At 37.0% G+C, this 23,649-nt stretch overlaps 3 protein-coding genes across 4 annotated transcripts; all 3 read right to left on the bottom strand.

The window, feature by feature from the left end:
* Window positions 1-1,024: 1,024 nt before the first annotated feature.
* LOC107799164 (CAX-interacting protein 4-like) lies at window positions 1,025-6,278 on the bottom strand. Of its 2 annotated transcripts, none has more exons than XM_016622249.2 (3): window positions 6,113-6,278; window positions 5,864-6,016; window positions 1,025-2,344 (listed from the first exon to the last, which is right to left on the bottom strand). In XM_016622249.2, the coding sequence occupies exon 3, from the start codon at window positions 2,319-2,321 to the stop codon at window positions 1,353-1,355; it is 969 nt and encodes a 322-aa protein (XP_016477735.1). In that variant the 5' UTR covers window positions 2,322-2,344; window positions 5,864-6,016; window positions 6,113-6,278; the 3' UTR covers window positions 1,025-1,352. The 2 variants fall into 2 exon arrangements, with proteins under 2 accessions (XP_016477735.1, XP_016477734.1); XM_016622248.2 differs by having other exon boundaries at window positions 5,864-5,996.
* A 3,140-nt stretch (window positions 6,279-9,418) lies between these two features.
* On the bottom strand, window positions 9,419-16,173 carry LOC107799160 (growth-regulating factor 4). Its single transcript, XM_075230594.1, has 6 exons — window positions 15,827-16,173; window positions 15,420-15,687; window positions 11,477-11,855; window positions 10,125-10,384; window positions 9,853-10,030; window positions 9,419-9,750 (listed from the first exon to the last, which is right to left on the bottom strand). Coding segments are annotated over exons 2-6 (1,059 nt in total). The 5' UTR covers window positions 15,661-15,687; window positions 15,827-16,173; the 3' UTR covers window positions 9,419-9,749.
* A 1,165-nt stretch (window positions 16,174-17,338) lies between these two features.
* Window positions 17,339-20,615, bottom strand: LOC107797697 (cell division cycle 20.1, cofactor of APC complex-like). Its single transcript, XM_016620607.2, has 5 exons — window positions 20,323-20,615; window positions 19,240-19,509; window positions 18,604-18,873; window positions 17,924-18,502; window positions 17,339-17,827 (listed from the first exon to the last, which is right to left on the bottom strand). The coding sequence occupies exons 1-5, from the start codon at window positions 20,404-20,406 to the stop codon at window positions 17,687-17,689; spliced, it is 1,344 nt and encodes a 447-aa protein (XP_016476093.1). The 5' UTR covers window positions 20,407-20,615; the 3' UTR covers window positions 17,339-17,686.
* Window positions 20,616-23,649: the final 3,034 nt, after the last annotated feature.

Here is a 23,649-nt window from a genome sequence, read left to right as displayed (position 1 = left end):
GATTATAATCCCAATACTAATTTATACCACATGAGAGATGGGATAAAATAATCTCATATTTGATAGGATAAGGTGGGATAAGATGGGATATCCTGGATTAAGTCTGGGATTAAATTTATACCTTGTTTGGTTGGCGGTATAAATCTATCCTAGGATAAATTTATACTTCCAACCAAAAAAGGTATAAATTTTATCCTACATCTTATCCCACCTTATACCTCATACCAAACCCACCCCCTAAGAGGCTAAAATCATAACACTAGTGATTCAATGAGGGCATCAGTCTTTTAAAAAGTACTAATTAATATTCAACTCTATAACAAAAACTGCTTATAGCTAACCCCTCAAGGGAACTGCCTTATCGCAAGTTGTGGAGTTCATTTAGAATGATCAATATGGCCTCTCAGAAACCAGATTATGGCCTGTCCAAGTCTGGTTCTCTAACCAAATGGGACTAAGCACTCCACCATGTTCTTCCTGTAAGCACAGGATTAGAAATGATATCATTCTCCAAGTGGAGGGAGGGGCGAGATTTTCTTGAGGGCCCTCGATCTTTCCTTACACCATAATCTCTTCTCATAACTAAATATAATTCTTTTATTGAGTCTAAGTTTGCTCTGACTCAAAGAAGCAGTACAAGAAAGGAATGGAAGAAGACTTGTGGTGAGTGTGTGGAAGTGTTGATGTGTCAAGGTACACTTTCTATGCTATTCCCAGATGAGCAAATCAAGCAGCTTCTGGCTTTTAATTCAGTAAGGAACAATTCCAATTCTGGCGTGTCCCTGTAATTTTTGCTCACTGGACCCTATGATCCTTTCGTTCTTTTTACATATGGTATTCGACACTACTTGACATTGTGCATAACCAGCAATCAATACCCCCAGAATTCCAAACATAATTTTCTGAATTGAGAAACAAAATAAAAAAGGTGTTGCACAACCAAATGTTAAAAGGCTATGGTAACATTTTTCTGGAAAAATTTAAACACATGCAGTTATCAATATTGTAAATACAGGCTGATATATCACTTCAACAAACACCTTACGAAGTTGCACAAGTTACGGGTTGTAATTAATAACTCCGCAAAACCATCAAAAGGATAACATGATGTAGGTTCTAGTTCAACAAGGATGACCATATTCTGTAATAACTGGCACAATACTGCAACGTCAGTTAAACAATACTCGAGACCATGAAGGGAGACTTATAAGCACACGAGTATTTGTTGAGGTAAAAAGATAAAAGTACACAGAGACAGATACACACCAAGTGCCTAGATAAGCAGTTCCATAGAAAGGAATGGACCTGCAATTCAAATAGTAGATGGTATATCTCCTTTCACGAGTCCATTACTACTCTTCATCATCATGACGCTTCCTGCTCCTCTTCTCAGAACGTTTTTTGTCCCTGCCAACTCGTGAATCATCAGAGTTGCTGGCATCAGAATCAGATGCTGAGGCTGTCTTCCTGCTCCTACGCTTGCGCCGTGGAGGAGAATCATCACTTGATTCATCAGAACTGTCCGCATGTCTATGACTTCTCCTCCTCCTCTTCTCCTTCCTACTTTTTCTCCTTCTCCTACGATCTTCATCCTCGTCTGATGAGTCATCCCGTTTCCTCCTCTTTTCCTTTCTCCTCTTCCTGCGATCCTTATCTTCATCATCATCCTCCGAATCACTGTGTCCCTTCTTCTTCCCACTCCTCCTCCTCTTTGATCTGCCCCGCTTTTTCCTTTTTCCAGAGTCTGACTCATCATCATCATCATCCGAGTCTTTCTTCTTGTGCTTCCTAGATGACTTCAACTTCCTACTCACCTTCTTCCCATACTTCTCAGCAATTGCCCTCTCCATTTCAGAATCATAATCCGAATCAGAACTCTCACTCTCCTCTTCTTCTTCACTGCTCTCCTCATTTTCTGCTTTTCCCTTCATCTTAGACCCCTTGATCTTCTCCAATCCAGACAATACGGCAGCCTCAATCGCCTCCGGATCCTTATCCTTGTTATCATCCTTAACACTCACGAAATTCCTACACTGGAAAGTGAGGTGGCCTACCCGCCCACACCTCTTGCACGCCCCACGAGTTTCATCAGCATTGGATCCCGTGATCCGGGCAAGTGCAAGCAAACCCTGAAAGCTCGCATAAGCATTTTCAGGGTCTGCAGTTGACGCCTTCTGGGTAGATTTCTTGTCGTCCTCCTTGCTAGGAGCATATGGATCATAACCAATAGCACTCTGCCAGATGCCATGCGTCTGTAGGGCTGCACTACTGTGAACCCTATTGTTCGCAGGCATGCGAACCCTACCTGCTGTGGCCGGCATGTTGACTGTTTCTCACCAACAAGCTGTATACACCAAAAAAAAAAAGTGTTTAAGAATCAAAATTTAAAAAGCCTGGTTTCCAAATTTTCAAATAAGGAGCTAGGTGCTAACATTAGAAGTGAAAAAGCTGTATACGAAAATCAACATGTAAGCATCACACTTCCAAACCCAAACATCTTTTCAGAGTTCCAATTTTGGAGCTAAAATCATAACCTTAAATAATATGTACACTAAACTCATTAATTTGAATAACCAAACTCGAACCACTAGCTTTCAAAGTTTCAAATTTGGACTAGACAGTACAAAGCTGTGCACGCTAAAAATCACTACATAAACATCAAAATTCTAAACCCTACCTGGCTAGCTCTTTGAAGTTTCAAATTCGGATCTAAAAATCAGAACAATGCTTACACCAAAAATTAATAGTTAACAGCAAAAAGCCAAAGCCCTTTTAAAAATGCCGAATTTGAACCAAATAATATATCAGGTTTCAAATTCAGACCGTCTCCAAATTTAACCCGAGAACAACATGTTCAACTCCACGAAATATAACTACCCAGAGTAGTTGATTTCTAATGTAGGGTAACACGAAAAAACAAGATGGTTAGTGAAAGCCACCCAAAGACAAAAAAAATACAACATTTTTAAAGCCCTTCAACGAGATAATGATGTATGCAAACCCGAAGCATCCTTAGGTTAATTAAAGTTGCAGATTAATATGCGATCAACAAAAACAACAACAATAATAATTACACCTCAATCCCACAGTAGGTTCAGCTATATGAATCCTCCCTATCAAGTCCGTTCCATTTGGACCCGTTTCACTCCAATACTCAATAATTTGTCTCAGAACATGTTATTAGTGATTGAACCACAATCTAAAGTCGCAGCAGTAATAAGCTGTGTACACCAAGAATTAACAATCATGCATAAAAACCAAAGCCCTAGCTTTTAAAAATTTCTGAATTTGAACCAAAATAATCAGATCAAATTTAAAATCTGCATAAATTCCCAATTTAAACAAGCACAACACTTAAATTTCACAACAAAAAGCTCATTAAATAGTTTGGATTTTTCTATATGAATCCTCAATATCAATTCTTTTCCATTTGGACCCAATTCATTACAATACTCGATAATTTTGTCTTGATCAAACTATCGGTAATTGCACTACAATGAATTATAAAAAAGAATAAAACCATAAAATCGAGCTTTTTCTACTTTTCCTCTTAAGGTTTTTCAATATGACAAATTAGAATTGTCACACCTCTTTTTTTCCGAGGGATAGAGAGTTTTTCCAATTAAAGTGACATTATTCGAAATGGATTATTTATTTAATTAGAGTCCCCACTTGGAATAATTTATGGTGTCCCAAGTCACCGGTTCATTTTAAATCCCAAATTGAGGAAATTGACTCTATTTATGGTCCGCGAACACAGAAGACCGGGTAAAGAATCTTGTTAACCCGGGAGAAGGTGTGAGGCACTCCCGAGTTCTGTGATTTTAGCACGGTCGCTCAACTATTAATAATTGGCCTAATTATCTGATTTAATACATATTTAAAACCTATTGTGCATTTTTACTTTTTAATTATTTATTTAACTGCTTTTAGTGTTTATGGAATTCATTTAAATAAGTCGCGATGTCACGCACTTATTGTTTTTAACACATTGCGAATCGTGTCACGTGAAACGCACCCGCGATTTACAACATGTTTATTATTATTATTATTATTATTATTATTTGAAGTGATGGTCGAGTCACGTGAAACGCACATTCGAATTGGGGATTACGAATCATGACCATGCCACGGGAACCGTACCCATGGTCGCGATGATTTATTATTAAACGCGCCTACGGCAAACTACGATATTTTCCTGAACTAATTTGAGATTATTATGGGGCGAGAATTTGTGGAGTTCATTTTTGGTTGAGCTTCGGTGAAAAGACTAAGGATAATTATAATCAGTTCCCTAATTGCTTGTTTATGTTCATGGAACAAATCCTAATAGACTTCAAGGCATTGGCCTAACAGCGTAGTATTGGAGTCCATTTACTCCAAATTCCATGAAAGGAAACTAGTCGTAATTTATAAAAAATGGCAGAATCTAAATCATTAATTACAAAGACTAACTATCTACAACTATTACAAAGATGTACGGGGCTGAGTGTTGGGCTGTTAAGAACTCACATATCCAGAAGATGAAAGTAGCAGAGATGAGGATGTTGAGGTGGATGTGCGGGCACACTAGGATGGATAAGATCAGGAATGATGATATTCGGAAGAAGGTACGCGTGGTTCCCATTGATGACAAGATGCGGGGAGCGAGGCTCAGATGGTTCGGGCATGTACAGAGGAGCAGCCCAGATGCCCCGGTAAGGAGGTGTGAGCGGCTGGTTGTGGAGGGCACGAGAAGAGGTAGAGGGCGGCCGAAGAAGTATTGGGGAGAGGTTATCAGGCAGGACATGGCGTAGGCTTCAGATTTCCGAGAACATGGCACTCGATAGGAAGATGTGGAGGTCGAGTATTAGGGTTGTAGGTTAGGAGGTAGTTGAGTCTTGCCTTACTTCGTACCGTTGTAAGACTAGTCTGGAAGGGTTTTTGTCTAAGCTAACTAGTGGCAATGTCGTGTCTTACTCTTTTACGTTTCAGTTCCGGACATACTTACTAGCCATTGTTTTTGCTTTGCATCTTTCTTCTGGATTTCATGTTGTTCCTATTTTTCCTATGATTTCTGTGGTGATACCGATATTGTCTCCTTTTGTTTTTTTGTCCTCTTGAGCCGAGGGTCTTTCGGAAACAGCCTCTCTACCTCTTCGGGGTAGGGGTAAGGTCTGCGTACACACTACCCTCCTCAGACCCTACTAGTGAGATTTCACTGGGTTGTTGTTGTTGTTGTCCTAACTATTTACAGCTTTTGCATAACCAAATGAAAGTAAATAACTGAGCATTTAATACTCCACAAATGAGTTTATGTTAGCCATGGTTATCATTGTTTTATAGCGAGGCATCTTCTAACAAATTTGCCCGCGATTATTCGAATTCACAGACAGAGATACAAACAGTTCCACACGCACTCCATTGCTTAAAGCTGAGTCCATAAAATCGAGTTATCCAATATACGAAGTAATCGAGGTCTCTTTAACATATGGAGATTAAATCGCAAGTCTGTCATTCATGGCAAGGAAATAAACAACATCCTAAAGCAGATCAATTTACAGAACAGTTGGAATTTCATTTTTAACTCAAATCTGGAAATTTGACCACCAGTTGAAAGCTTCTAATCCCACTTCATTCGAACACTTAATTCTCACGCCTTTTCATATTAGACAGTGATAAAAAATAGATTGACATAGAACTTAAATCACATTTCATGAATAACAAAGTTCGATTGCCTCACAAATTCAATAATTAACACTTCAACCATTCTGAAATTAACTTGAAATAGCAGATCTGGGCAGCTATATCACACAGAAGGATGGTTTTTGCATTAAAACAGTCATAACAAAACAAAATACAGCTTAGGGAAAAACAAACATACCTAATTAACGAGATGCCTTAGAAGAGAGGACGGCAGACAGCAGCTTCAGCAATAAACAACAACAATTCCCAAACTTCAAACGTTTAGCAATCAGTTCATCTCCCAACTCTTTCGAAATTCTTCTTTCTCTTATCTATGAAATAATAAAAGAAACTATTTTGGCATATTTTTTTAGGAGTGATTTGAGTAAAACTTAGTGATCACAACAATTATAAGAATAAAAGTGAAATTTGGGGATTTGAAAGTTACCTTTTTCGGTGATTATATGATCGAAAATCTATGTTCCGTGATGATTGAGGAGGAGCTCCCAATTACGAAAAAGGAGAATAAGCGGATTTTATTATCGTGAATTAAATAGATTTTACGACCCGAATACGACGTTGTTAAATGCTTAGTCGGTGACTCGCCCCGCTCTCTTCTTGTTTTTTTCCTCCTTTGTCAATTTTATAAAGCAACAAACAGGTGGGTTTGTTTTTTCTTAGGGGGGCAAAGGGGTTGGACAAATTTCAAAATTAAGAAATTTGAATATTCCACTATGTAACTATTTTTTTGTTTAATCATATGGTAGTTTAAATTCACTAATCCGAATAATTTAAATTCGTCCTACGTAAAGACTATTGAAGAGAATTACTCTCTAGCGAAAATTTATTTATTCTTGAATCCGAACCCGTGAGCTCAAGTTCATTTCTAATTTCAAGTTTTCAACAACTCGTTTTCACTATAAAATTAAAAAAATAAATATAAATTGACCTTTTATGCCTGCTGCAAGCATCTTCTATGTGAGAACATAAAAAATTAGTTTACTTAATTACAATCAAATTTTCAGATATGTTATCATAAAAAATTATACATATATTTTTTAAAAACTTATAAATTTTAGAATTACGTTAATTATAAGATATATTTAATATCCAAGAAAACTTTTTTTGTCATGTAAAATTTTGATAATCCTTAGACATAACATGAAGCATCTAACGGTGCAGAAGAAAATTCAAAGCCTAGTTTTCTTGCATAACAACTAATTTCGTAGAGTCAAGCCTATAATCAAGACAATTCAATTCGTATAGAGTAGGGGTGGCACGTGGGCCGGTCCGGGCCTTAAACGGGTCAAGTGGGCCAGTCTAAACGGTTCCGATTCGGTCCCTAATTAAACGGGTCAAACGGTCCCGGGCTAAATGATCTATTTTTAAGAACCGGCCCGAGCCCACGAACTCATGGTCCCTGGCTAAACGGGCCGGATCCGTGGCTAAGTGGGCCCAACGGCTGAAATATTAATTTATTTTTAAAATAATTAGAATTGAAATTAGAGACAAAAAAATATAAAAAAAATATCTAAGGCAATGCCTTGTAAATTTTATTATAGAATTGTGACCTAAACTTTTTAATTCAAAATTTAAAGACAAAAATATTGTAAAGAGATATTCAAAGTAATGCCTTCTAATTTTATTATAAAAGCATTAAAAAAATATGGCAATATCTTTCTTAGTCTTCTCTTCCCTATGGAATGAGCACAACAAGGTGTTAATACCACAATTGAGACGAAAAAGAAACTAATCAAGATGTGTCAAAATACAAGTTACATAATACATACTAATTTTTGTTCATACAAGTTACATGGTATCTCTTACAAACTTCATAAGCAATTATACGCTTTTGCATTATCCATTCCTTATCAATCCAATGACTAGTAACAGTAAGGTAATCACAGTCATTGCTACTTCTACCAATATCAGTGGTAATAGCAACACGACAATTTATATGAGTAAATAAATAACACAAATATTGTTCATATTCATGCTTATATTTATAAATATCGCTCTTTACGGTTGTGCGAGGAAAACTTTTATAAGCAGGATTAAAAACTTTTCTAATATAATGCACAAACGAAGGGTCAGAAGGAAAACTATAGGGTAAGCACATAACAGTTACTATTTTTACCAGTTTTTCCCGATCCCGATTTTTTTTTGGATCATAATATAAAATACCACCGATAACAGTGTTAATTCCCAGTTGAAATTGATTTGAATCAGTATTAGGGTCACCCTGGCTAGGACTAGGTATACTTCTCCCCTAGGCCAAATCTTTCATACGTTCATATTTTATTCTATCTCTAGGGTGTTTTTTATGTGTCTAGCCAAAGTCCCCCCTCCCCTCCCCCCGATCCAACATCATATTTAAAAGTTAACTCAGCACCACAAGTTTTACACTTAACCTTATTTTGTGGAACTAGTTGTGTAAAAAATGGCCAAACAGGAGATGTTTTCGTCCGTTTTGTAGGTTGTCTAAAAAAAGTAGGGGCAGTAACAGAAGTATCAGATGGGTCATCATTTGGATTAGCAGGGTTATCACTAGTTGAGTTAACATCAGGAGCAGGACTAGTGGGTGTATCATCATCCTGTTGAGTTTCATCAAGATCAATTTCCTCATCATCATTTTCATCAATAGTATTATAATTATTAGAATAAAGAACATTCATTAATTCATGGTCTAATTGTTCACCGGGTGCAATATTATGGTAAAATTGACAGATTGTGATAGATTGATATTGATTTTGTAAGAAAAATAAAAGAATGGGGAGGTATTTATAGTTGAAAATAGAAAAAAGTGTAATTATAAAAAGTTTGGGGTTAAAATAAAGTTAGAGGGGTTAAATGGCTATTTTCAAAATAGCCAACGACTATTTTTGGGCTACCCAACGGCTATTTTCTAAATAGCCATTTTTTATTTTATTTTTTAAAAAAATGACCATTGGGACCTAAACATGCCAAAGCCAAGAACCGACCCACGAGACCGGCCCAGGTCCACATATACCGGTCCAACCAGTCCCGACCCACTTAGCCTGTTTGGCCCATTTGAACCGCGGTCCCGGTCCCGAACCGGTCCACTTGCCACCCTTACAGAGCATCATGAATTCGAATTTATGATTTCTCTTTTTTCCAATTGAAAGGGAACTTTGTAACAACGGTACAATTATCTTCGTGCGACTTATAGCTCATATGTTCAAGCTATGGAAACAACCACTAATACTTGAATTAGGATGGACTGTTTACATCGTATCCCTTTGGTGTTGGGCCCAGACTCACTGTGAACGCAAGATGATTTGTACATTGATTTCCTCTTTTTTAATGTGGAAAAATAGATTGCTGAATTACTATGGTGATATATTCATGTTCAAATCTTGGTACATGAGCATGTCAAGGTGTGATCTGATTCAAACACTATATCAGTGATTTCGAAATAAATTATTAAAATAGTGATTGAAAAGTTAGTTTAGTAGATAAAATGCAATATCAAAGCTTAAAATTTAGGTAGTTTGACGAATTTGAATTTATAAAACTAATGAACAAGAGTAGAATGCAATGAGATAAGCCGGCACTTGTTTTGTCCTAAAATTTTAAACTAAAAATCTTTAACTTCAGGACAATTCAAGACATTTTTATCCCAAAAATTTGATTCAAGACGCACTTGCTACTTAAATAGCAGCCCTTTAGAGTGGCTACCTGGTGTCATTTCTACTATTCGATACATCCATCAAGTGCACCTAAGCACATGAACTTAACCAGACTTAATAAGATAGTTTCCATCCATAAAATGGGTTGATCTCTCACAGCAAGAACCCACAAACTGATCATCTCACCCAGCAAGGCAGCAACTGACTTGAATAAATACATTATTTTTTATGGCAAACTTGTGTAGCACTTGCCTAAAAGAGTATTGAATTTGAAGCACAAATACAAACACATACAAGGACTAAATGTACCAGTAATATAAAAAGTGCATGTAACTCATACAAACAGAAGTCACTTAGCACAACGACAACCATTCCTCCGCGTAGCACCCGAAACTCCTTAGAGTTAGCGCAGCGCAGTGGCAGCTTCCTTAAGCATCTGCACATAACAAAAGCGCAAGAGTTATGATAAGCTTGCTGAGGAGCACTTACTTGCAACTATAATGCGACAAAGAGGTAGCTAAAGATGCTAATATTTCACCATTTGGGAGAACGTGTACTCATTGAAGAGAATCCAGAATGAGCATTTGGAATGGATATGGAGAGCTGTGTGGTGGAGAAATTATTTTTGCCGGATTCCTCATCAAGACTGGACCATGACTCTTTGGATGTAGGCCACTCGTCAAAGAACGAGCGCATTGGATGCGGCTCCTGCTTTACTGTATTCGACATCAAAAAAGCGTATTCGTAAAAATACTTGGAAAAGGAAGGGATACTCAATAGCATTAAAGGCTTTTTCGTTAGCAAAATTACCAGGTGAACCTATGTCATTGCCAAAGAAGCAATGTTGGGGTTGCTGTTTTGCAATTGTTGCATCAATTACCGGCTCGAATGGATGAGGTGAGCTACCCAGCAACTGGGAATCATTTTTCGGATTCACTGTGGGCTTTGACGGAACTTGTGATGGCATTAGACGCCACATGTTGTCTGTGTTAGAACCCATCCCTAGACTACTCACACTCGCGGAAACTTCTGACGAGCCATCAGCATCAGGAGCCATTCCATGGAGATACCTGTGTAGCATTTCATGAAACTGGATTTTATGCCATTTACTCCAAAGGCAATACCAACATTACCACTATATCAGACATATCAACTGGAGCGGTAATAAGAAAATACACGTGGCACTTTGAATGGTACCCAACCCTCTACTACTAAATGAATGTGAAGAGCAAACATTGTCTTAAGAACGGGCCTGAAAAGAACAAGATATAGTTTCCTCAGATTAATGAGATCTATTGACAACCAACATTTTTTGTTTCCTTTCTTTCTTCCTTTTTTTTAAAATAATAAGATTGACAACAGACAATTTCATGCTTGTATTAAGTAGGGGATGCATTGTAAGCAGAGGAATGTTGTCATCCTTTGCCCTCTTGCATAAAATCTTGTCCTCCTTGTAAGAACCTGACAAATATAAAAAGGATTCTAACTGTGCCATAGTTGAAGAGCTAAAATTGTTGAAGCAGATGATGAGATAGTTTCATGATTAGTGATAGCCCCCTTAAGCTATTTTGCTTGGACTACGAAAATATCGCCAGTGCATGTCGGATCCTCCAAAGTAGTGTATTTTGGAGGATCCGACACAGGTGTGGCAGGATTTTAGAGAGTCCGCACAACATAACCCTTAAGTACTCATGATAATCACTAGTATTTCCACTTTCATACGTAAGATTAAATTTGGACCTCAAATTATTTTACGAAGGGAAGATCGTAACTGTGTATAAGAGAGGAGAATATGTCCGCTACTTGACAGTTTTAAGTTTGAAATAACTGGGAAACAAAGAAGTATCGACAGTCACCCGTGTCCTATTTAGCACCTTTCAAATGTAAAAGATTTGAGCCAGCAACTCTATCTTTCATCAGCAGTAGAAAACAGCAGAAAAATAGGAGCAGAAGAGTTGTCACTAAAAATGCTATTAAACATATATACAACCAAATACCAAGATTTCCTGCAAAGCTGTGTGAGAATTTAGATCAAAGTAACGGAACTGACATGCCAACCACTTGAGAACTCTTTATAACATCGCATAATGAAGGTGCACGACAGTATAGGAGAAAAATGCATCTAAGGAGAATAGGAACCATAGAGGAAAAAATGGACGTACCTATACTCCTTGTTATTTATCCCATAAGAGACACGCTCCATTTGAAGCTTTGTTGCAGTGCTTCCATAACTCAGTCCATCTGAATTAGTAACGGAATATAATGGCATGTTGTGGAAGTTTCCACTACTATTACTTTGGAAACTTCCATTTCTATTGCTGCTCCCAGTAGTCATGTGTGATATCGTAGTCGACAAGGACTGGGAAGTAGATTGAGATTCCACAGGCTTTCTTGAACGGTTACGGCCTCGATGCATGTGCCGCTCACAATATTTGGAGTCAGGATGTGCATCTTTGGAGCACCTCCATTTCTTTCCATCTGTTCTTCTACATCTTCCTGGCTCAGGGTCAAACTTCTTCCCATAATAAGAACAATAACTCACTGCACATGTGAAATACAATGAGCTGCACAGTTGCCTAACAACCCCCTTAACCACCAAATGAAAAAGAAAGACATTTCTCTAGCCAAAAAAAAATTGTTTTACAAGATTTGAACGGCAGTCAAAACTCCATGAGACTGGAATTATGGTAATAGGGATTGACATTTAGGCACAATCTCAATAAGAGTCCATGAGAGACATCAAAATTTAATACAGTTACACATTTTGAAATAAACCAAAAGGCAAACACTGGATAAGCCTCTGGAAAGGCAAAAAAACATGCCAACCTTAGCTGTATTGCCAAAAGGAAGCACAAAGATATAACCCATTAGATGCTAATATGGCTGGATCTATGTTTAAGCAAGCCCTTCGGGCGTAAAAAATTAACTATTTATATAAATGATTGAATTTTTTTTATATAAATGATTGAATTTAGTATAATGGTGAAGGCCCATTCGGCTAAAATCGCGGGTTCAAATCACAAAATCCAGGGCATTACTTATCTTTTCATTTTAAACAAGACAATGCGATTTGCCCAATTTTTTCAAAAAGAGAGGACGTGTTCGAGGAATAATGTGTTGTTTTTTAAATTTGATGTATTTTATAAACTAGCTAATTTTTTATCATTTAATTGGAAGAACAGTCTTGGAGCAACGATAAAGTTGTCGTATGTGACTTATATAAGCCATTGATGCTTGCATTAGGGTAGCATGTAGGCTGCCTACATCACACCCCTTAGGGTGCAGCCTTAACCTGGATCCTACGTGAATGTTGGATGCTTCGTGCAACGGGTTGTACCCTTTTATCATTTAATTGTTATTTTTTATTTCTAGGTTATTTATATAAATTGTAAATATTTATGTATTGTTTTTAACAAAAATAAGAAGTTGGAAACTAATGAAGAAAAACATGAAAAGTAAAAGTGTTTAATAGAAGGCAGAAGAGTAGTTCCTTCTATGCTCGCCGTGAGGCTGCGTCATGACAATTAAATTTGTAAAAGATTATAAATTGATTTATGAATAATTCAAACGATAAACAAAATTACCATCTATATATTAATTATTATAACTCCGCGTGTGTGACCTTTGCTCACATTGCCGGTCCCAAGACCGGATAAAGGGGGAGAAGTGACATGGCGAAAGGTGAACAAATGATATATATATATATATATATATATATATATATAACTTGCTGCTTGGGTAGCTCTCACGTATTATGAATAGTTAAATTTGTTAAGTTAATTATGTGTAGAGTTGTGCATATTTAACTAACTAGAATTAAATTTGTAAATTGCTCCGCTTAAATGCAACATCTATCGGCTCTCTCTACTTTTGTTGTTTTCTTGTCACAGATCGTTGACCCCCTTGCGCAAACAAGCTTTTGTAAAAGACAAAATGATGACTTACTTCATCAAGGACTAATCCGTTACAGAATAAGAAATAAATTTTAAAAGATGAATGGGTAACATACTTCCAACAAAGATTTTAGAATCAAACACAAGCTTGGTTGTTCATGATTATACAACCGTAACAAGTAAAGGTTTTTTTCCCACCCAAATGAGAAAAAGGAAAGCAATGACAATGTTCCTAGATCTGCATGCACCCATTTAACCATCAAAGTTTGGTACGCCTCCCATTCATTACTGCAAACATTATAAAATGGCCAACTACCCTAAGTTAACCTAATTACCCACCAACAAATGTAACATCTCTTGGCTCTTTCTACTTTTGTCGCTTGCTTGCCGTTGATCATTGACCCCCTAGTGCAATGTCCTAGGTCCGACACGAACTGCATCCTCAGCTAGATTACACTAGATAGTAGACTAATTCAAAGCTCAAACCCATTCACCCTACTCAAAAGAAATCTTCTTTTAACAAAAATGATGACAACTTCTTCTAGGACTAATCCATTATAAAAGGGCAAAGGGTAAAAAATGTCCTTGAACTATGCGAAATGGTTTAACTTTGCCATCTATTAAAACTTGGTCTCAAAGCTATCCCTGTCGTTGCTAAATTGGGCCTATATTGCCCTTTTTGGTCGATGAACTTGGTTTTGTATTGATTATATATATAATTAATATTTCTAGCACATTTTGATGCAGTCACTAATTAAAACCCACCTGCCTCTTGTTCCTACCCCCCATGAATCATATTTTCTCATTTGCTATTTCACTCTTTTCTCCCATCATCTCCTCTCATCCTCTTACACTCCACCACAATGGCTTCCACATTATCTATAATTACCCTTCTATATTTGTCTCACACTTCTCCCTCCACCACTAACTCCACACACGCCTCGATCCCCTTCATACTCCCGAACTCCCCCGGCGTTGAGCCACTCCACTCCACCTCGCGTTATTGTCAAAGCACCTGTGAGACTCCGCTATGGAGACTCGTCATAGCCTTTTGAGGGTGGTAAATTCTAGTTAAACTCAACAACCCTTTAAAAATTTTCCGTCTGGCTTGTTCACATTGTGTTGATTTGAGTTGAAATTAGCCAATCTTGAAAACTTTGTGGCAAACCCATTGAGTTAATTTGAGCTAAAATATAGTCAAAGTTTCAATGTGGAAGACGTTTTTGGCTAATTTTCTCATCTGGGTTTTTCAAGAACTCAACAATGGCATCATCTATTAGCTGGTGCCTGGTGGGCTAAAAATACTCATAGGGGTACACCAGTGGTAGTGAAAATGAAAAATCCCCAACGACTAGTCTATGGTTGAACTTGAAGGTGGCACGGGATGTTAATTGGGGACAGGTGGCAAGGGGGTTTTAATTACGCACCCCCAACATTAAAATGGACTAAAAATGGTAATTATATATAAAATTAACACAAAACCAAGTCCGTTATTTGAAAAGGGCAATATTAGGCCCAATTTGGTAACGATGGGAATAGCTTTGAGGCCATGTTTTGACAGATGGCAAAGTTTCGTTTAGTTTAGGGGCATTATTTACCCTTTACCCATTACAGAATAAGAAATAATTTTCAACAACTGAAAGGATAATATACTTTCAACACAGATTTTAGAATCAAACACAGTCTTGGGTTTTCATGATTCTACTGCCTTAACAACAATCAAATGTCTCTCTTTTTCTTTTTCCTAAAGTCTCAGCCAACTCGCGTGCACCTCTACTATTCTAAAGCATTCCTGCTATCCCCACTAACACAAGTACCGGATAACTCTGACCACCAAGGCTCAGGCATACCGCATACCTCAAGTAAAGATCTTTTTTACCCAAAATATAAAAAGGAAAAAAAAAGTGTTGAGAAGCAATGTTCCTAGATCTGCATGCTCCCATTTTCACCATCAAAGTATGATAATCTCCCAATTCATAAAATGCAAACACTATAACATGCTCTCAACTAAACACTATAATATGCTCTCAACTACAATAAACTAACCAAATTAACTACAAATAACTATAACAACTACGCCTCAATCCCAACAAGTGCAACAAGTTGAGGTCGGTTATATATGAATACTCATTGACCAATTAACTACAAAACAAACCAAAAAAAAAAAAAACACTTAAAACACTGAAGAAAGAGAAAAGAGAGAGGAACATACAACTAGGATGATTAAAGAACCTGGCAGAGATAGCATCAAAACTCCTTCTAATTGGAACTACAAGGTCCGGTGGCACGGGCAGCCCCGCCACTAAGTACTTGTATATCATTGCTTGATGCTCCAGCTCCTGCCACTGCACCGCCGTAAATGGTGGTCGGAATCCAAAGTCATATCCCACCGCCCCCACCTCCCCACCACCTCCTCCCACCCCTACCCCCAATGATGTCGATGTCCCACTCATTTTACACCCTTTTCCCTCCACAAAATGCTGCATCCGAAAAAGAACACAGTAGCAGTTAATATACAAATAAAATTATATTTACATGCTAAGATTGAAAAAGAACAGTCTTTTTGGTGTAACTGTGTGAGTGGTGTGTTGTGTAGAGAGCAGAGGTTGATGGGGTTACCTAAAAAATCAGTCTTTTTTGCGTAACTGTGTGTTTTGTGTATAACTCTGTGTGTGTGTGTGTTGGTAGAGAGCAGAGGTAGTTGGGGTTACCTAAAAGGGAGACAGATCTAGGGTTTGGATAAAACCTGCAAGAAGAACAGAGATAAAAGTTTTTGAGGAAAGAAAGTGAAGACTGATAGTGTACTTTGTTAAGGTGGGGTTTGATTATATGGTAGTTAGAACTAGTCAAATGGAGATTTTGAGGTTGACATTGTGTTTTAGCAGAGAAAGACCGAAGTGGAGGGGGATTTTGGGGAAGTTAAAGGAAGAGTTTTTATGAGTGTTGAGGTTAAGGGAAGCATTGGGACATGGGGGAATAAAGGAGGATGTGTGGGGTAGGGGGGCGGGGGCTTGGGGTATTTCTGTCATGTCTTGCTGTGGTCCAATTGATGTAACAACTACTGTATTTTCTTTATCTTTCAAATGTTAATATGATTTCATTTTGTATTATGGTTGTAGATTTTGGGGTGGTGTTATCCTACTGCAACTCTATTCTTTATTGAGGTCGGAAGGGTAAGGGGGGACCAATTGATGCAACAATTAATCTGAATTTTCTTTATCTTTCGAATGTTAGTACGAAAACAAAAGGTTTTCGAATTACAACTAAGAGCATAGTGGAGATTTCTTGAAGGGAGAGAACCGATATTCTATCGAAAACAGTTTCTTTATCTCAAGATAGGGGTAAAACCTGCGTACGCACTACCCTCCTCAAATCTCACTAGTGAGTTTATACTGAGTTGTTATTGTTGTTCAATGTTAGTATGAATTTATTTTATATTATACTAATTGTAGATTTTGGAGTGATTGTCATTCTATTACAACTCTATTCTTTTTTTAGATTTGGAATCCACAATATAGCAATTCACATAGATAGAATTAGTATCTATATATCCCACCTCGGATTTGTTTGGAATAAAGATGTAGTAATTGTTATTATTGTAATACTCAGGTCAAATTGGTGTGTCTTGCTTAATTTATTGAATATTTGTTAATTAAGTTTTTAAGAGCGTGGTAACTCGACTCTGAAATAAAGCAGCAAAGCTATGAACTAACGGGTTAATCAAAAAAGGAAGGCGGGGATCACTTCTAACAAAGGTATGCTTTTGAATTTAGAATTTCACTCTGACTTTTGCCATATAAGGAAAAAGTCAAAAGATGAGATTCGATTCAGCACAAGTTTTGAATAATTTTGTTCAGATAAATAAATAAAAATTACACACCATTTTTTTCGCTATCTTCCGTGATTCATTTTAGAAGTTATCCACAACTCATTGAATTAAAATAAAGTATAAGAAAATCAAACTGATGGTAATATTAAATGACATACTTCAAAAGTTCCCACAAACTGTCTATACATTCAATATAACAAAAATACACTTGCAATAGAGAGAGAAGTCTGCTCAAAGCAGACTCTGAACAATTTATTGCTAAACAAGATAATACATCAAATGCAAAAATTATCATAATTCAGTTTATGAACTTTCAGAAGATCACACTAACGGTAATACATTATAATGACATACTATAAAGGTCCCAAAACTAACTTTTATACAGTCTTACTATACATTTGCCAAAACTCATCTAGAGAAGGTTCGTTCAAGTAGAATCTGAACACTATTTTTGCAATACATCAAATGTCATTACACCACTTGGTAACCACATCCATCAAAGTATAAACAAGCTACTTTCACGTCTGGACTTCACCGATTCTTCCCTTGTCACTCCAAGCAGCTTTGTTACCGGAATGGTGCAAGATAAAAATGTGCCAATAGTTATCCTCAGTGACTACATTCCAACAGTTATCACATACCTAATAGTTTTATCTAATCTGAGCCAAGTCAAAGAATGGTTCTAGTTTTCTCTTTGGTACAGGCTTAGTCTCTTCAGGATTCCCAAAAATATTCCAAAATCTTAGTGTCTCATCAGCTGCTGCAGTCGCGACAGTATAGCCATCTGGACTCTGAAATATATTACACAAAAAGTCAGTAAACTGTGAAGCACAAAGAAACATAAGCATAAATGAACGTGACATAGCATTTGCATTAACCAATCATACCTGAGCCATATGAAGAACTCTTGATGTGTGACCGAAAAGTTCTGCAACTTTTGTCATCGAAGGATATTTCCACACTGTCAGCTGGTTATCAGTAAAGCCATGAGAACTCAAAAGCTCGCGTTCGTGTTTGTTCCAAAGCAACAAACAGACTTGTGAACCTGTATCCACAGAGTTCAAGCACGCCCCGGTGTTGGTGTTCCAAAACTTAATGCACTCATCGCCAACACCACCACCCGAGGCGACCATGTTACTCTGGAAAGGACACCAGGAAATAGCTTTCACAGCAGCTGTGTGGTCCGTCATACGATGAATCCATTGGCGTGTAGAGTTCAGTGACCCCATAGATAGACTCCATACATGGACCAAATTGTCGTTCCCTCCACTAGCCAATTGCTGGCCCGAAGCAGACCACTTCAATCCGCATATCTCCTGATTGTGCCCCCTGTATGTTCCAACGACGTGGGATCTTATACGTACATCATTGTTGATGATCATAGTGTCCATGCTTCCAGTTGTCAGTATGTGGCCATTCCAATCAAGAGAGCCAACTCTTAAGTTGTGTCCCGTTAAAGTCCTCAGCTGTTTATAAAGAAAAGATATTAGACTTCTAATAAGGAAGAGAAGTAATTTGCTGTATGCTAATTAGACTATGGAGAGAGAAGACGAAAGAATCTACTCACCAACCGGCTGGAACGGGAGTCCCACAGCTGAACATGGGAATTATTCAAGCCCAATGCAAGATGTCTTCCATCTGGTGCCCAGCTGACACCAGTAACTGGCCCTAAATCATCACTAACCGAGAGAAGCTCAGTAACAGAACCATCAGAAGCGTCCCACAGATATACAGAATTTCCTAGGGCAATGGCGACAATGTTACTGCATCCCCAATCTAACAAATTGAGATAAAAATCATCCAGGATATCAGGAGCGTCCAGCGTCCTCTCAGCAGTCTGTTAACAATCAAAGGACTTCTCTAAGTTAGGAACAAAAGCCAAGAAAAAAAGCATTTAATTTACACTAACATGATACTCCCTCCTCCAAAAAAGGATTATACTTTTGCGGATTTCGAGAATCAAACTTCTTAACTTTGACCAGGAATTCGGACATAGAATCTTTAAGTTTTTCTAAATAAAATTTATATATTTGGAAACTACATATAAAGTACTATAAGTCACAACAATTAACAATTCAAATATTTAAAAGGTATATGAAAAAGTCGTGGTGAAAGAACAATTCGTTTACTCTCAAAATCCAAAAAGTATTATCCTTTTTGGGATGGAGGGAGTAGTTAAAAAGGGGAAGAAAGAAATACTCACTTGGGGAATGAATCTCCTCTTTTTAGTGGTCTTTGACTGTTGAATAGGTGATGGAGATTTAGAAACTCTCTCAGCTGAAGGAGGAGGCTTATTCTTAAAAGCAAGGATCCTTGTTCTATTCATGTTAAAAATTTCTGCTAACTGTTTTGTGTAGGCTTCTTTAGATGCAGAGTTTACTCCAGAATTTTCCTTTTTAACCTTTCCACCACTGAGCATGTAATGTGCATAGTCGAAATCCATCGCAGAACGGTTGGGAATGAACCTGTCCAACTGCATTTCACAAAAAAACTTAGCATTTAGAATCCAACCTAACAGCAAATTTCATATAAAAAGCAAAACACAACATAATGCTGACATTATAAAAACAATGAGAATAATCATTAGAATACCACATAAAACAGGATTACGTGACGCAAAGAGCTGAAACTTCATCTGTACATGTTAAAACACCTAACACCATTTTTTTCCCTATTTTGATGGATGAAAGCTCAAAGCAAAAACATAACCTTTTCCTATTTTCCTATTTCAATTTCCTAAGTTTGATTGACATTTTAGGAATAAATTTTAGTCCAAAAGAATTTCTTCATCTTCCATAAACCCCATACTCTTAACTTCTTTCTCTAAATAAAAATGTAAAAACATCCGAAAACAATTATTAAACAAAAGTAGAAGTGATCAGTTAACAACATTGACATACAATTTAAGATGCATAACAGGAAAAACTGGAAAATATGTAGCAAAACCAGATCGCAAGAAAATATGTTCAATAATTAAGATTGCATGATAATAAACAAAATAAAAAAAGAAAATCCACGTAATTACAGGGGAAAAAATGTAAGAGGAATTCCAAGTTGCACACAAATTAAGCAAAACGCACAAAACCCAAAAACAAAAATCAAAAAGGATACACTAATTCACTGCAATTAACGAGCCAAGAAAAAATATCAATTAATTATCAATCAATTATCAACGACGCCCAAAACCCTAAATTAGTTGGGTTTATCGAACCCAATTTAATGAGCGAAGAAATCATGACACAAACTCAAGAAACCGTATATATATACAGGGAAATAGAAATCATACATTCTCTCGAGAAGTTTTCTTGTGAGATATCGGAGTAAAGAGAGGACGGCGAAACTTGTTGTTGTATCTACTCCCTGCATCCATAGATACAGACCCAGCCAATTAAAATCTTTGGATACTCAAACGATTACTACAAAAGTGAATACAAGAAAAGGGGAAAACGCAAAATTGAGAAACAATGAAAGAGAGAAAGAATAGTGTTAATGGCGTTTTCCGCAGTGCAATTTCTGAGAGAAGAGAGCGCGTTAGAATTTCTTCAGTGAGAATTCAGAGAGAAGGATTTGAGTTTCTGGTTGAATGTTAACGTATAATAACGGCTATATACGTTTCGGAGAAATACTTTTGGGCTAATGGGCCTCAAGAAACGGGTTCTTACTCGGGTCAGTTTTGTGCTCCGGATAACTCATTGAGTAGTAGTTATTTATTGGGATTGTTACCCAAATAGCTGGTCGGATTTACTGCTTATATTTTTACTACACAATTTATACACTAATTATATACGGTTATACACATATTATACATCTACTGGTTAACAACTTGTTTGGATGGTTATTATTGTATTGTATTGTATTGTACTTTATTGTTACTTTAGATACAATATTTATTTTGATTGTTACTTAAATTTTATTGTATCGTATCGTTAAATATGTCGTTACATAACGATGAAAAGTGTCATTTTATGTAACGACTAATTTGGTATGGTCGTGTTGTTATCTTATTTTTTTTTCTCATCTTGCCCTTCCTTATTATTAAATAAATATATTTTATCCTTTACCTTAATTTTTTACATAATAATTCTATCATGTCTCCTACTTTTTTTAATGTCATTTTTAGAACGAAGAAGATGCCCGACGAGTGGTGGTGGAGCACGATGGTTCCTGTATACAAGAAAAAGGATTATATCCAAAATTATAATAACTATTGGGGTATCAAGCTGCTTAGCCATACTATGAAAGTCTGGGAGAGAGTGGTAGAGCTAAGGGTGAGGAGGAGTGTGTCTATTTTCGAGAACCAGTTTGGATTTATGCCAGGGCGTTCGACTACAGAAGTCATCCACCTTGTTAGGAAGAGAAAGAATGACTTGCATATGGTGTTCATCGACTTAGAAAATGCGTACGATAAAGTTCCGAGGGAGATTTTGTAGAGATGTTTAGAGGCTAGAGGTGTACTTGTTGCCTATGTTAGGCTGATTAAGGACATGTATGATGGAGTAAAAATCCGAGTGAGGACGGTGGGTGGGGACTCAGACTATTTTTCGGTTATGATGGGGTTGCATCAGAGGTCGGCACTCAGCCCTTTTTTGTTTGCTATGATGATGGATGTACTGACGCGCTACATCCAAGGGGAGGTGTCGTGGTGCATATTATTTGCAGATGATATTATACTGATTGACGAGATGCGAGATGGTGTGAACGCACAATTAGACATATGGAGGCAGACCCTGGAATCTAAAGGTTTCAAGTTGAGCAAGACTAAGACAGAATACTTGGAGTGTAAGTTCAGTGGCGAAACTCAAGGAGGGGAAGGGGAGGTGAGGCCGGACTCGCAGGTCATTCCTAGGACAGGGAGTTTTAAGTACCTTGGGTCTATTGTTCAGGGGGTGGGGAGATTAATAAAGATGTCACACATCGTATTGGGGCGAGATGGATGAAATGGAGACTCGTTTCCAGTGTTTTGTGTGACAAGAAGGTGCCGCCGAAACTTAAGGGTAAGTTCTACAGAGTGGTGGTCAGACCAACGATATTGTATGGGGCTGAGTGTTGGCCAATCAAGATCTCTCATGTCCAAAAGATGAAGGTAACAGAGATGAGGATGTTGAGATGGATGTGTGGGCACACCAGGTTAGATAGGATCATAAATTAGGTTATTCATGATAAGGTGGGTGTGTCCCCTATTGAGGACAAGATGCGGGAAACGCGGCTTAGGTGGTTTAGTCATGTGAGGAGGAGGACCACAGACACACTAGTGAGAGGCGAGAGGTTGACATTGGAGGGTCTACGAAGAGGTAGAGGTAGCCCAAAGAAAAGGTGGGGAGAGGTGACCAGGCAAGACATGGCGCAGTCTAGGGTGTTCATAATAGTAGTATTGGCACGCAGTCTCGCTTTCTGTTGGTAGTAGGTTTTTATGACTAACCGTTGTTGTCTTTCATTGTTGATCACCTTAGTGTCTTGTTATTTTTATTTTACTTTTATATGGTTTTTTGGTACTGTCCCTTCTTGTCTATATTTTTATTAATGCGGTGCTTATATTTTCCTGAGCCGAGGGTCTATTGGAAACAACCTCTCTATCCTCACAAGGTAGGGGTAAGATCTGCGTACCCTTCATAGACCCCACAGTGTGTGATATTACTGATATGTTATTGTTGTTGTAGAGTAATTAATAGATGAAAGTGAGTGAACATATATTTACGAGTCAAAAGTACTCCTAAAGCATTAGTTGACTATGAACACAAGCACTCTATAGTTACAACTCACACTATCATCATGAATGTATCTGATTGAAACATTTTAGGCCTACTACAGTTGTTTAACAAGACAAGTTTTATTTAAGGTGTCTAAATAAAAAACCGTGACAACTTTAGATGTTTATGTATATAATATGTATTCAGCCTTGATTTTAAGTTGGGTAGATTTTTATCTTTGATTATAACCATGGTCCTTAAAGAAAGACAAATGCCCAAGGGTATTAGGGAAAAGATTTCAAGAGAAGGGTGATTTTGTCAATTTGATTATCTCTATGTATAATTACTCCATATTTTGCTTTTCCCACATGGAGGTGGTATAAAATAATATAATGGCTCATGTATAAGCTTATACAAGAATTACTTATATCAGGAAAGAAAACAGTAACCAAACAAAGAAATAAAAAATGTATAATTTATACAATGATTATTTTATCCTATACAGCAAACCAAACGTCCCCTTAACAAAAGTTAGTATTAAAATTATTACGCTATCATAGAATTTAAATTTTTAATTTGTGGTAATAGATTAGCTATAATTTTCATCACTTTATTAAATAATACTTACTATAAAAATTTATCTATAACTATCATATATGCGATCTAATTAAGTACAACATTTTAAAAATCTTAGTGCATATAAGTTAAGTTTATTAATTTTCTTGAGTTTAATTTTTATTTTTTTGTGGACATAAAATAACTGTTCGATTAACTTATCTTGCCTGTCCGTCCACCTCGCTTAAAAACAAATTAAAAACACTTGAAGAAATGACTTGAATGATTTTTTTGAGCAAATAAAATCGTATTCAATTGAAAAAAAACACTTACAAAAATAAAATACAATAATCAAAACACGTTATTCTTCC

Source organism: Nicotiana tabacum, chromosome 15 (assembly GCF_000715075.1).
Source record: "Nicotiana tabacum cultivar K326 chromosome 15, ASM71507v2, whole genome shotgun sequence".
Classification (NCBI taxonomy): domain Eukaryota; kingdom Viridiplantae; phylum Streptophyta; class Magnoliopsida; order Solanales; family Solanaceae; genus Nicotiana; species Nicotiana tabacum.
Note: the sequence above shows the minus strand (reverse complement) of the source record. Positions and strands in the feature narration are given on the sequence as shown.